General features: G+C 35.6%; 1 protein-coding gene across 1 annotated transcript in view; it reads right to left on the bottom strand.

Moving 5' to 3' along the window:
- The window catches only part of LOC110022173 (beta-arabinofuranosyltransferase RAY1), a gene marked incomplete at its 5' end in the record, with an annotated part of 11,099 nt that extends 1,134 nt beyond the window's left edge, over positions 1-9,965 (bottom strand). Inside the window, 3 exon segments of the mRNA XM_020720989.1 lie at positions 8,487-8,733; positions 8,838-9,632; positions 9,713-9,965. Coding sequence (XP_020576648.1) covers positions 8,487-8,733; positions 8,838-9,632; positions 9,713-9,965 — 1,295 coding nt within the window.
- Positions 9,966-15,162: the final 5,197 nt, after the last annotated feature.

Below are 15,162 nucleotides of genomic sequence, written 5' to 3'. Positions count from 1 at the left end.
ATATATATATTACATTATTACGTTTCTCACCCTATGCATACTTTGGAATTCGGAATTTCTTATGATCTTTCATGTATTTCAACTCCAATGTTTATTTTTTTCCAAAGATGATTTTTCGTATAAAGTGCTAAAATATTCTTCATTCTCCAACTATTTTTATGGGGTTGTTTTAGTCTCAAAGTTTATAGAAGTATAAAAATAGTCTCTGAACTCTTTAAACTGCAGTTGAACTAGTCCATAAGGAAGAATATTAGAGCGCAATTTTAAAATAGCCAGACACTATTTTGATAATTCAATAAACTCTGGGACTAAAGCAACCCCATGTAAATAGTCGGGGACTATTTTGATATTTTACTATTTTCATATATCATCAAAGTAAACCACTTCTCGGACTACAATTGCTATTGTAACAGATCATGCAAGGATGACGATGATAAGATTTTTCTAGGGCAAAAATAGAGCACAAGAAATAGGAAGGTCTATTTCGAGTAGACACAAACTCTAATGAGAAGAAGGGGGAATGAATCAAGAATTTTCTAATTCTCCTCAAGAATCATGTTACAAGGTTATTTTATATCCTCCAATAGATTTTGTTATCTAGTTTATAACTGAACACATAAGTGTTTACAATATTATCTAGTACCGTAGTTCTTATAATGAAGATTATATAGGTTATTATGCAGTCTTTTAACAAGGTTGGTTTACCCTCTTTTCTTCTTGAAAGGCGCTTCTCGAATACTTCATCTATTTTTTCTTTAGCTTGTGTGCATTCATCTACTTCCTTCTCATCTTATCTAGCAATTTCTCATATTTATCTTTCATTATTTTTGGTTCAATTGTTATTAGTAAGTTCATATCATCACCGCTATCAATAAAAACAACTTTATCCTTGAGGTTGAGGGATGGATATGATTTGCATAAAGATGAAAAATCGTCCCAATTAACCTCTTCATTTAATGAAACATACCATTTGATTAAAAGTAGAGGTCTTTAAAAATCTTTTTTGTGCATATACCTTGGATGTGTAAGCCCGCAAATATTGCTCCAAATAATGGTTTAAAACTTTTGTTTGACCGTTTGTTTGTGGGTGATATATTGTGCTATATGATGTGGATAAAATATGCACAATTTTTCCATATGTTATCCTTTGTTTATTGTATATTTTATGACCATTTGTTTTACAACTTGGGGAAGGTATTTTTGTAATGTTGTGTAGGTTACATGGTTTAAGACACTTGGAGAGAAAAAAAAGAGATAAATTGGGAGCCAAAAGACTGGCAGATGAAGAATTGTCCTCATGCATACCAGCACAAGACATGGAGTGCATCCACGCCCCCCTTCCATACCAGAGTGCACCCACACCGAACACGCACATAGCCAAGCTGGTGAGACAAAGCGAGTGGAATACCACGCTGCCACTAGGGCGCACCCGCGCCAACTCCTGACACACTCGTGCTTTCCTAACGGCGCACCCGCACCCAATTCCAACAAATGATAGCACATCTATGCTAGATACGAAGCACCCTAGTACCAGACACAGCACAATAGCTTTGGACACAGGTGTGGGCGCACCCGATACACAGAATGAAAAATATGAAAGATTTCTTCCCTTTGGAGGAAACCTAGCTATAATCTTATGAGGCAAGGTGCTAGATTTTTTTGCAGAGATATTTTTTTAACTGCTTTAAAAGTTCTTCTCCTTCCTACTTAAAGGAAAAAGCTTCTAGAATTATGTCTTTATACTTTGAGAGGGAGTTCTCAGAGAGAGGGATGGCTTGTGTGAGGAAAAGATTGCAGAGCAAATTCGTTATACAGTGAGAATCATTAATGGTGTGGCATGTAAAATCTATGGATGTAAGTTTTTACATTAGTATACTTTCTTCAATGATTTTGATGAATTGTTTATCGTTTTCTCATCTCATGTCTCGTAGCTAAGTTTCTTTAATCATTTTGTGATGTAAGGTTCGATTATTTTTCATGATTTTTTGTGTGTGATTTCTCCATATATGTTTTTTGCATTGTTAATGCAAGCATGTTACTGTGTGAACCTTTTGCACTTAGTTTACTCCTAATTTGGTCAGTTAGGATATTTACAACACTTATGATCTAGGATTTCTAACTGTTGTATGGTGGAATGAGTAAATTACCACAGGAAAACCTAGTGGAATATGTATATTGTTAGTAGGGTTTTTCAACCTAAATGGGAGATCCGAAGAGTTCTAGGAAATGCTGCATGCTTAAGTCTCGTTTAACCATAATATGATTTCAAACTCTTCCTATGACCTGCGCATAGGCTAAGAAGAACTTTGCCCTTGATTGGCAACTATAATAGAAGAAATCTCAAGAGGACCATGAAAACACAATATACCTGAGTAACAGAAGTATGAGTCTCATCTCCTCTGAAAGACACAACTCTCCTTGATTGGCAACTATAATAGAAGAAATCTCAAAAGGACCATGAAAACACAATATACCTGAGTAACAAAAGTATGAGTCTCATCTCCTCTGAAAGACACAACTCATGCTTCTAGTTGTTTCCTGATCTGTTGTTTGATTTAATAATTGTTTCACATATGATTAGAGGACGTCATTCTTGCAATTGTGATTGTGTCAAACTAGGTTCCGTAGGTTGTAAACTAGAGATTCACCTATCAGAATATTTTCAAATATTTTTCTAATGGAATCGATGCGCGGACTTAAAAGTTTGTATATTATTTGATAGGTACACCTGCGTTCTTAGCCAACTTATCTCACAACAACTTTTCGGTCATCAAATTTTTTTGTGTCATTGTAGGAAAAAGACGTTAATAAATATTGTGATTCTAAGAGAACAATAGTTGAATAACTGAGTGTCTAGGTTCGATATTTTTTGTTTTCTATTCCTTTTTTTGCATTGTGCTTTATTATATTACACTTGCATTGTTTCTTTGATGAGTCTACGTTGTTTGCTGAAAGACTTGTGTATGAGTGATTGAAGCCATGTGTGTGTATGAACTTAGTTTAGGATCACTTGTCCGTCAACACTTAGTATAAGTGTAGGACCGGAGCACCCACTTTAACACCCTTTGATCGTGAAACCGAGTGAACCTTTAGAAAACTTAGGAAAGAAAAAGCACTATAAGAGACACCTTTAGGGATAACCAACCCTCGGGATAATACAATGAAGCCACTTAGTGAGTATGTCAAATCGTTAGTAAAAAAGAATTATATGAGAATCAACTACCCATTGCAGAGGACTGGAGCACCCACTTTAGCACCCTTTGATCGTGAAATCGAGTGAATCTTTAGAAAACTTAGGAGAGTAAAGACACTGCAAGAGACACATTTAGAGATAACCAACCCCGGGATAATACCATGAAGCCACTCAGTGAGTATGTCAACCTGTTATTAGAAGAGATCAATATGAGCATCAACTACCCATTGTAGAGGCCAACAACTTTGAGCTGAGACCAGTTATAATCCAAATAGTGCAAACCAATCAGTTTGGGGATTATCCACAGATGACTAACTTTCCTTAGCAAAATTCCTAAAATTATATGCTACTTTTAGGTATAACGGTCTCCACAGAGGTGTCATTGGACTAAGGCTTTTCCCTTTCTCTTTGAGAGACAAAGCCAAAATATGGTTAAACTCCCTAACCCCAAGATCCATTATCACTTGGACTAACTTAACAAAAACGTTCCTGGTCAAAAATTTTCCACCATCTAATAATACCAAGCTTAGGAATGACATTATCTCGTTCACCCATATAGATGGAGATTCTATTTATGAGGCCTGGGAGAGGTTCAAGGAATTTCTTAAGAAGAGTCCACACTATGCCTTGCCCGATTGGCTTATTATCCAAGCTTTTGCAGTAGGCTTGTAGGTTTTTTAAGGCCCACAATAAAAGTTGCAGTTGTGGGATCCCTAATGTACAAACCCCTTGAGGAGACAAATAACTTGAATGAAGAAATGACCTCCAATAATTTCTAATGGCCCTTTACGTGAGTTATCGTAAAAAACATGGCTACTGTGCATGATTTTGGTGTTCTGACTATTATAGTCACTCAAGTATCTGTAATTTCTAGGGAGTTAGACACTGTCGGGATAAATTCAGAGACAGGATCCCTACAAAGTGAGGAGATGAGGTATGGATCATTAGGAGATCCTAGCACCAGAACCTTAGAAGCCCTTAAAGTCATAGGGAATAGAAAGAACAATCCTTATTCCAACACCTATAAACCTAGCTGGAGGAACTTCCCTAATTTTCAATGAAACAATAACATCCAAGTGATAGAAAATTAGCAGTGAGGGAGCCTTCAAGCTAACCCTATAATCAGTTAGAAGACCTGTAATGATACCAAAAAAAAGCCTTACCCACCAAGACTTAGAGAGTGATGCATCACCCTCTAGGAAGGAGCCTGAGAAAGTTGCACCACTTTTTTCCCAGAGGCTGTAGAAGCAAAAATTAGACCAATATTTTTTTTAGGTTACTAGAGGTTTTTAAGAAGTTGGTCATAAACATCCAATTTGCAGAAGCTCTAGGGCAGATGCCTAGTTATGTCAAGTTCATGACGAATGTGTTGACCAAGAAAAGAAAATTAGGAAATTTTGAGACAGTGACCCTGAATGAGTAGTGTAGTGTCATACCGCAAAAGAAGTTGCTCCAAAAGATGAACGACCCCGGTAACTTCACCATCCTATGTGTCATAGGAGTAAAATTTATTGGGAGGTCCCTTTGTGAATTAAGAGTAAAAGCATAAACCTGATACCACTATCCATATTAAAGAGACTAGAATTAGAAAAGGCCCGACCAACCAATATGACCCTACAGTTAACGGACCAATCCTTCGTCTATCTGATGGGAGTCATAAAAGATGTGTTGGTCAAAGTGGACAAATTCATATCCTTACAGATTTTGTAGGCCTAAAAATGGAGGAGGACAAGAAGATACCCTTGATTCTTGGCCGAGTCTGTTAGCCATAGGAGGGGTAATGACCAATGTTTAGAAAGGAAAATTGGCCATCAGAGTTAATGACTAAGATGCCACCTTTGATATTTTAAAATCAATAAAATTTCCCCAAGACCCTGATGATGATGTGCTATAGAAGAGATGTGGTGGAAGGAGTAGTGTTGAGATAATTTGCTAAAATTGTATGAGTGGACCCAGTAGAGCAGGTAGTGGTTAAGGATTGTATTGATACATATAGAAAAGAATTTGCTGTGTTGTCAGGGGGAAACCGTAGGACCTTTAGGGAGAGATTTGAGCTCTTAGACACAATCACAAATGCCAAGCCCCTAGTTCCATACACAGAGGTATCCCTTGAGTTGGAGTTGAAAACCTTGACAAATCACCTCAAGTAGTCAAACCTATGAGAGAATTTTGTATTGTTTGTGATTATTTTGGCAGAGCTGAGTAAGGTGCAAGAGAAGTTGATGAGAATGCTCATGACATTTAAAAAGGCCATTGGGTGGACCATAGCTGACATAAAATGTATAAGCCCTTCCCTATGCATGCATAGGATTTTGATGGAGGAAGAATATGAACTCAACGTTGACTGTACCCTGTGATGAAGAAGTTGGTGAAAAAAGAGATTATGAAGTGGTTAGATGCAGGTATAATCTTCTTCATCTCAGATAGTGTCTGTGTAAACCCAATTCACTTGTGTACTCAATAAGCGAGGAGTGAAAGTAGTATAAAATGAGAAAAATGAGAGAAATGAGTTGAGTGAAAGTAGTATAAAATGAGAGAAATGAGTTGATACCTACTTGAACTGGGAGTGAAAGTAGTATAAAATGAGAAAAATGAGAGAAATGAGTTGATACCTACTTGAACTGTCACTGGACGATCTATATCGACTATAAGGGCTCGACGCAACCACATGGACTTTTCTTGACCAGATGATGGATAGATTAGCAGGCCACCCTTTCTACTACTTCTTATATGGCTATTTCAGGTTACAATCAGATCCCTATAGCCTTTGAGGACCAAGACAATACCACATTCACTAGTCCTTATGGGACATTTGCCTTTATAAGGATGCCCTTTAGACTTTCCAATGTGTTAGCCACATTTTAGCACTGCCTGATGTCCACTTTTTGACTTGATTGAGACTATGATAGAGATCACCATGAATGACTTCTCTATTTTTGGCACTTCATTCGACTCATGCCTGAAAAAATCTTGCAATAGTAATACAAAGATGTAAGGAGACCAATTTGGTATTGAACTAAGAGAAATGTCAATTCATGGTCATCGAAGGGATGGTGTTGTGCCTTAAGATTCTGAGAGGGGAATAGAGGTAGATCTAACCAAGATTTAGGCGATAGAAAAACTGTACCTCCCGCTTTAGTGAAAGGGATTAAGAATTTTTTAGAGCATGCCGGATTTTACCGTCGATACATTAAAAATTTTTCTAAGATCATTAAGCCTTTGTGTTATTTGTTAGAAAAGGACATGTCATTCAAATTTGATCCGAGTCTTTTGTCCATGTGATTTGGCTAGTCGATTTCATAAACGAAGTGATTAACATCAGAGCTCTCAAATCAGGTGCTTTGGTCAATTGGCTTCACTATATTACAGTTATAATTCCAGCTCGTATAGTCTACAATGACTTTTTGACCCTTTAAGTTATAAAAAATAGAGAAAAATGCTCTCAATTAGCTGAGATTAAGTTAAATTAATCAACATAGACAAACATCCACCCTATGTCTTTCAAGCCCATTTGGACAAAAAAACCTATGACTACAAAGATCCTCCTATCAAATTGGGTTGACTGTCTTCTTTGACTACCTAGACCAGAGAACATGACAAACTAAAATAATGAAACTCGAAACTATAAGACCTTAATCAGGTTCATCGCCATTCCTCATTCCATCCGCTCTATGTTTACAATAATAAATTTTTCAAACTAAAAATCCACGTTGTTGCTACTATAAGCTGAGCAATAAGCTCTCTATGAAACTATAAGACCTTGATCAGGTTCATCATCATCCCTCATTCCATCCGCTCTATGTTTACAATAATTAATTTTTCAAACTAAAAATCCAAGTTGTTGCTACTATAAGCTGAGCAATAAGCTCTCTAGAATAACATTAATCAAAAGTGTTTTCCCGAAATTGGGAGAATAGCTAACCATAGGAGCTTGCACTAGTAGGAAACCTCAAATACTAGATATTAAAAATTTCGCAAAATAAAAGGAAAATTTTTTTAGTGTCTTATCTACTGTCTCATCTACCTTCTGAAAATTTGACTCAAAACCTTATGTAACACATTAATTTCAAGGAAGCCAAGGCGAGAATTTTTCAAACCCACAGACTCATGGTGTCACATTCTTTTGTGAGCCAGAAATGTATTAATTCATTCAAGTAACACCCCTTTGATGATATTTTCGCATTAATTGCAATTGAAATAAACATGTGTTGTTATTCCATCCAATATCTTGCACGCTATAAGTACATATTGGGTTTTTTCTATCAACGACGATTTTATCATTTCTTTAAACCATTTATCCTAAAACGTTTGAATGAAATATGCAAAGGCTAAAACAATATATAAATTAATAAAATAAAGAAATTACATTTATGAATAAACAAATTTTCATATAGGAGAAGCGAGCTTGGAAAAGAGGAGGTGGCGGTGGCGGTGGCAAAAAGGGTTGCCAGTTGTGGCAACAGTGGCAAAGAAGACTGGTAACTTACCGTCATGAGGAGTGGTCACATGAGCTAGCATCTAGCCGTAACTTGCGTGAACAGGCATGAGGCTTAGAAGTCAGGTGTAGTTTCTTATTTAACATTTCCTAAAGAAAAACCTAATTTCTTAGTGTGCATGCTTTTGTTAGATTGAAAGAGGCACGTCTCGCCTTATGTAAGACATGACTCTCAATAACCTAATGAGGCATAAAGCTCATTACGGATTCATTTTTTTGTTCGGAAAAAGAAGAGGTGTCTCATATTATGCAATTTTATCCATGATATTGATACTGACAAATATATATTTGTTGATTAATACTAAAATCAGTGGTATTAATAATTTGGTACACTTAACGACTACTATAATGTAATTATAATTAAACCAATGCTAATTTTTCTATGGAAAGAATTTATTTGATATATATGATATTATTTTTCATTGCGTAAAATTTTTAATAGAAAATATTGTCAGCAAGTGTTTTAAACAAACTTTTTATATTAACTATTTATAACATAATCTACATGATATATCATACCCTATTTTTTATGATTATGTTGTGTGAACATATCCATATCTATATCATATTTGTCTTATGTAACCGTTCATTCTTCATAGCAAAAAAAATGTGATTGAGTTGCACATAAATTCGGGGATGTCGTAAGCTATATGCTGATGAAGCAGAGGCAAGTCATTCCCTACGTGCATCACGTTCTATATGTACTTGAAACGATATGCATATCAACATATATCATGGAAAAAACACCAAATAACCAACAAAATTATTCAACCTGCTAGAAAATAGAACAAAGCATACCAATCTCATTATATTCATCTGATTGTGCCGCCAAAACAGCAGGACCAAATGATAGGAGATATGTCAAGGGATTGCTGAACCAATACACGTCAACATCACTTAGGAGAACATTGTATCCCATTTTCAGTATCTGCAAAACTATCCGGGATTTGACTTTCGTCACTCTCTGGAAACAATCAGTGCCAAAGTGGCAGTTGTTGAAGCTAATATTGCTTGGTGCATGTGGATCCCTGAAAACAGGCAAGCCCTGAAAAAAAAAACGAGAAATATCCATCAGATGTCCACATTGAATGAAAAATTCATGAGAGATCAAACAGCTGATATTTTCAAAATTTTGTTATTCAACATTACCAGCAAGAGTGCAAACTGATAAGTTTCAGCATCAAGAGCACAAACGATATAATTTGATACAGCTAAGTAACGTAATCGGCAAACCCAACTCATAAGCATGTCCCTGTAGTTGTCTCCAGCAACTGCAAGAACAATTGTTTTATCCTTGTCTGCATTGATCTGAAGGAGTGATCCCAAATCGAATGGATTGGATAATGTCAGTAGTTTTGTAAAAGCAATCTCATATTTTTTCTTGAGAAAACATGGACTTCCAAAGAAACTTAAATCCTTAATGCAACGTCCTAATTTCTGCTGAATCCCGAAGTGAAGGAACCTTTCAAGTGAGAATGTCATCCCATGCTTGAAACCAAAAGGATGCCTGCAAGATACTTCATGATAGAAAACAACCTTTTTCACTGAATCAAAAAGAATATTTTTTCCAGAACATTTTATAAAACTAAGATCTGTGATCAGCTTGTTTTGTGCTCCAGAATAATATGATCCATATGATGTAGCAAGATGATGATTCCCTTTCACTTCCCAACCATCATTCCCAGCATCAAATGAGATATTCCTCTTACAACGGGGGGTTCGATTTTCTGGATAGAATGCAGCTGCTATGTAACTGGCATCAATGACTAATCTGAATTCTGATGACAGCACTTCATTTAAAAGCCAGCAATTGTGGAATCCTTTCCCGTGTAAGAAAGGAGGAAGAATCCCAGCATAAAGTGGTACCTCTCCCATGTTCCAAGCCATTAGAAGCGTCTCACCACAGTTGCTCCATTGTACTTCCTTAAGGGTATATTCCTGAATCTGGTGGAAATACAGTGCAATGATAACAAAACCAAACCAGAATTCAGTATTTAATTATAAGTAAGATAACTTCTTTGTACCTTCCCAACTCCTATAATTGCACCATCTTCCTTTAGCCAGTGTTTACCAGTGTCGTCCATTCTAAAAGGAAACTTTGAGACGTTTGGTATCATGGAAACTAGAAACCAGTCACGATCAAGCTCGTAAGCACAATGTAGAGCAGTGAGGAAGTACGGCAGAAGAATTGTTTCAGGATCAATAATAACAGAAATGGAAGAAGAAGAATTTTGGGATCTTGCTACCATACAATGAAAAAATGGTGTCCCCACAAACCTAGAAGAGTGTCAAATGAGAGTGTTCGTGTTACACAAATTTCAACAAGATATGCAACATTGATTTCCTAGTTGGACATGCATTGAAAATGCAAGATATTGAATCATAATATGCACCTCCATCAGAAATTCAAAATGTAATCATATGATGGAAATTTAAGCAAGAAATAAAACTACATGTCTATCCATTGAGAAGAAAACACATTAAAACATGCAAGCTATCGAGCAAGAACAATCAGCGACCAAATAAAAAGGAAAAGAACAATTTCAAACATCAGGAAGTCTATCTAATAGCTTCACGAGAAAGCTACGGATGGATCATGATAATAATGATTATTCCATAGTAAACATGGATTCACCAGAATCTCAAAATAGTTGAGAAGTACAGTTAGACTAGTTTAAGTGAGCAAATCAATACATAGCACTCATGCTCGGATAAAGATACCAGCTTATGTGTATTGAGAATGAACAACAATATGCATAGGGTACCTTGCATTACATTCATGGTTTGGTGAAACTGCAAATTGCTTACCATGGGAAAATAAAATAGAAGCACTCGGAAGTATGATTTATGACTCGAAAGACTTTTTAAGAAAGTTGCAGAATTTACAACTAAAAGGTTAAAAGTACAATTACTCAAAGAGAAGGAACTAAATTGTAAATTACAAAATGAAAATGAAGTTGGCGAGAGATAGAGAAGAGAAAAATTTTAATATAAAAGTTTTAATAATATTCTAAGATACTTTTCACAAAAATTCATCCTTCATAACTTCAAGGCTGGTCACCTTTCATGGAGCAAATTATGGAATGCCCTATTTCAAGGGATAGTCATCCATAATTTGAAAGTTTAGTATAGAGATAAGTCGGTATCTTATCCATTAGCTTAAGTAATAGCTTATAACTTTTTTAAGGTTTATCACTGTTATTGTTCAATTAAAACTTGTAACCTTAAATAAAAAAATGGTAATGATTTAAGCATGAATTAAAATCCAAGTCATTTCCTCCAAAATCATCTACAATTCTCTCTCTCCTTATCTCCAACTTTCGACTAGGTCTCTCACCCCAATCTTGTCTCTCTCTTCTCTCTAATAACACAAGACAAGGCCTAAACTTCTAGGGATGAATTCTAAGGCTACATTTCTCTTGACTCCGATAGAAGTTGTCGCTCATGGGCCCTTGATGTTCTGAGCGAAATTTTTATTGTTCAATGTCCTCCTAGAGGTTGAGAGGAAGGTGGCAAACAGAGCAAGGTAGAAAGCCAGTGAAAATAGTAGGATTAGACCTCTTCTGAAAATAGACATGGCACAAATTGAAGGCAGTGACAAAGTGGCTGAAAAGGTAATGAAGACTACTAAAGGCAATCAAACCAGTCTTCCCTAGGAAATAGATATGGCAAGCTCTAAAAGTGACAGAGACGATGTAGAAAGCTGCTGTACATTGCAAAAGATGGCTAGATCAATCCTCCATTGGAGTAAGAGAATGCATAGCCTGAATGCAACAACGATTTCACATAAAGATCATTCAGGCTACTAATGATTGCCAAATTGGTCTTCCCGGAGAAGTGACCATGAAGAGTATCCGTAAGAGTTGTCATTGATTTATAATTCCTGTGTTGGAAGAAATGGAGACTAAGCAACCAGAGGGTCAGCAAGCACTTGAAGACAGTCCCTCTACTAAAAGAAGGAGAATTAAATGACCCAAATTCAATAAACAACAAAGGAAGTCAGGAATTGTCCCCTCATAGAAAAAGTGCAATTGAACTAGGAGTTACCTGACGATTGGAAACAATCAATACAACTGTTCTCCTTCATGCACGGGGTGCATTGAATGACATAGTGCGCAAAAAATTGTAAGTTCTATACACAATCTTTTCCTGACTGAAGGAAGTGAATGCGACAATCCTGATGCAAGATAAACCCTTCTCTTATATGAAAGAGGGTGGGCAGGATGACCTAAAATCAATGGTAAGCATAGAATATAAGAATGAATGACCAACTGAAGGCAAATAGGGTAGTTCTACTCCTGAATAAAGAGGAAAAACTAAGTGATCTTTAGTTGGCGAGATAAAAAGGATCCAAAAACACTAGAACAATAAGTCGGTGCTCAATGAAATGGTTAGAGCTATAGAATTCTATATGATTTTGGACTTAAAAATGTATAAAATGTGAAGAACTTGGGGCCATATAAATTCAGGGGTGTATTTTGATCTTTAATTACACCTAAACATTACATATGTAGCACCCAAATTTTGAAAAATCAAGTGAAGTTCAGCACTTTGGAAAAGTACCTCAAATTTTTCATCTTCCAGAATTTGATCGAAATAATTTAATAAAAGTATATGTATAAAATCGATCAATTCCATATAAGATATCATGTGTGAATTATTAACGGATTGGGAGATATAAAATATTGAAATTATTAGATTAACTAATTTAATTAAACCTTAATTAATTCTAATCCATCCCTTAGTCTCACATGAGCACTCTTCACATCTGACATATCACTCCATATTTAGTTCGATTCGGGGTCTCCTGAGCTTCATATTTCTCTCCTCCCGATTTCCTCTCCCTCAACCGAATTTCTCCTCTCACACAATCCCCCTCTTCGATCTCGCCGTTTGGAGAGAATCGACGGGGAGACGAGTGCCACAGAGCACGATCCAAGGTTCCAGGGAGATTTATATTATCACGAATTCTCTCTCATGCGATTTAAGACTTTCATTTCCTTGCCCTCACTTCCTTTTTGACTGTTGGCTCGTTTTTTTATGCATTTTTCCTTTCCAATAGCAGCCTGAGGCATTGATTTTGCGTTGAAAGTGTCGTAATTGATTTGTAAGCTTTTGAAAAAGGTCTTAGCATGAAAACAGTGTGGAGAAGTATGGTTTGAGGTGACAGGAAGGAGAGAAAAGTAAAATAAACTGTTTCAGAAGGGTGAATTTATGTTGAGAAGCCCATTTAAGGTATATTTTAGCATTTAATGTTTGTTTTTGGGTTAATCATGATGGGAGCCCAAAATTTAAGAATTTCTATGATGTTTATGAATTCTCATGTTGTGTATACAAGGCGGAGAGCTCGAGACAAGCGTGTTGACACTCGTCGTAGGACTACTCCGTCAAGTGAAATAATCTTGTACTAATTTAAGAAAAATAATATTCTATACATTTTATATGATTTCTATTTTGACACAAATGCATTTAGAATTTTTGCATATTGTGAATGGATACCTGCAATTGAATGTATGAATGCATGTTTATTATTTTTACGATATATGCAATGTTATGATGAGGCAGTGCTACAAATTACAATGCTTATGATATGATTTCCCTGCAGGTGTTCATTTATTATGCTTCATGCATATGATATATGTAATGTCTTATAAATGTTTGATACAAAAATACTAATTTAAATGTCATAATGAATACATGAGTGCATGCAAGTATATTACGCAGCAATGCAATATTCTCAACTTTTGATATGTATACGAGGATGAAACTATGGGAACCGTTGGAAATAGGCGGTGACAAAACTAAGGGAACGATGGGTATCAATGGGCTATTGATAACTACTATGTTTAGGGAAAGCCAACCTTTATTGATAGTTGAGCCTATATATTTTCAAGTGACATTAAGATGAAATGACCTCTATGAACAGATATTAATATGATTATATACGATAAACAATCTATGAACATGCTTATGAATACGCTTTTTATTAAATTTATAATTTTATGCTACGACCTACATGTTACTCTTCAGTCTTAATTTTTATATTATCTACTCTTGTTTTATACTCTACCATACTAGCATGTTACTACTTGTGTGTGTAGACATGTACAGTTTTGAATAATGTGCACGCTCATTTTTTCATATAGAAAATCTTATATTAACCTTGATTATTTCTCTGAGTTCGTTGTTGCTCATTCTTTATTGTTATCTTCTAAGTAAGGGTAGTGAGTACCGGGGGAGTAGCCAGGTGTGTCTTTATATAGTTTTTGCACGATAATTTTGGAAGCTTATACATATGTTTTGAGTATGTACTTTTATTACATTGGATTTAACAGCTCTGTATAACTTTCATACTTTAGATTATATGATTTTCATGCTTTTGAATATGCATGTGAATGAATTATGAAATGTAATGTATCATATATGTTTGTGACGATCAAATTATATTAATTCATTATCCACTAGGTCCTGATTATACAACTCAAGACGAGTGTTAGTGAGAGTAGTGCTGACCAAATTGTCAGTCCCTCTTGTAACACGATTGACCCGACTAAGAGGGTTAGTTGGGGTGTGACAACATAATCATATCAATAACAGACTCATCATGTCATGTCTTTTATTGATTATGTAGTGAACAACAATCTCATCCCTAGCTTGGCTCAATCGAACATCCTAGTGCATTATTAGATAACTACCAACACTCGACAAATAGTAGTTTAGTGGTGGTGAGATAACAAGGCAATTGTACTAACAAAGTCCCCAATCAAGATATATATATATATATATAATGCCATCATATAAAGTTAAATCAAAATTCCAATGATACACTAATAAAAATATTGTGAGAAAAATTATTGATCAAATTTAAGTTATAATAGAATGATAATGATAAGCAACCATTTTTATAACATATTATTTATCTACATGAAAACAATATAACACTTTTATTGATAAAATCGTAGAAAGTCTATATATTATGAAGCAAACTATGTCAAAATCAATATTCCTTATTGTGATCCAATGACTTAGAACAATTTCTCGCAAAAAGATCTTCTTGAAGAGTCATTCTAGGGAAGCCTTGGTCAACTAGCATGGTATGAGTAACACACAATCGAACCCACCCCACCCCACCTCACCTCACTCCACTCCTGTCATGTAATCTTAGATGGTGGTACAATAACAACAGGCATTTTATCCCACTGAGTGGGGTAAGGTACATAAATCATTTTTCTCTATTGTGTCCTACTAAGTGTTTGAATGCTTCGGGCCTTTTGTGTGATAGAAAAGTACCGCTAAGACTGAAAGGAAAATTTTATAAGACGGTGGTGAGACCTGCAATGCTCTATGGCGCTGAATGTTGGCCTTTAAAAGAGAAGCATAATTATAAGTTAAGTGTTGTCGAGATGAGAATGATCAGGTGGATGAGTGGCTTTACACTTAGAAACAAAATGCGGAATGAATATATTCGTGATAG

The sequence above is a fragment of the Phalaenopsis equestris genome, unplaced genomic scaffold (assembly GCF_001263595.1).
Source record: "Phalaenopsis equestris unplaced genomic scaffold, ASM126359v1 Scaffold000174, whole genome shotgun sequence".
NCBI lineage: Eukaryota > Viridiplantae > Streptophyta > Magnoliopsida > Asparagales > Orchidaceae > Phalaenopsis > Phalaenopsis equestris.
This window is presented reverse-complemented; position numbering and strand designations above follow the sequence as displayed.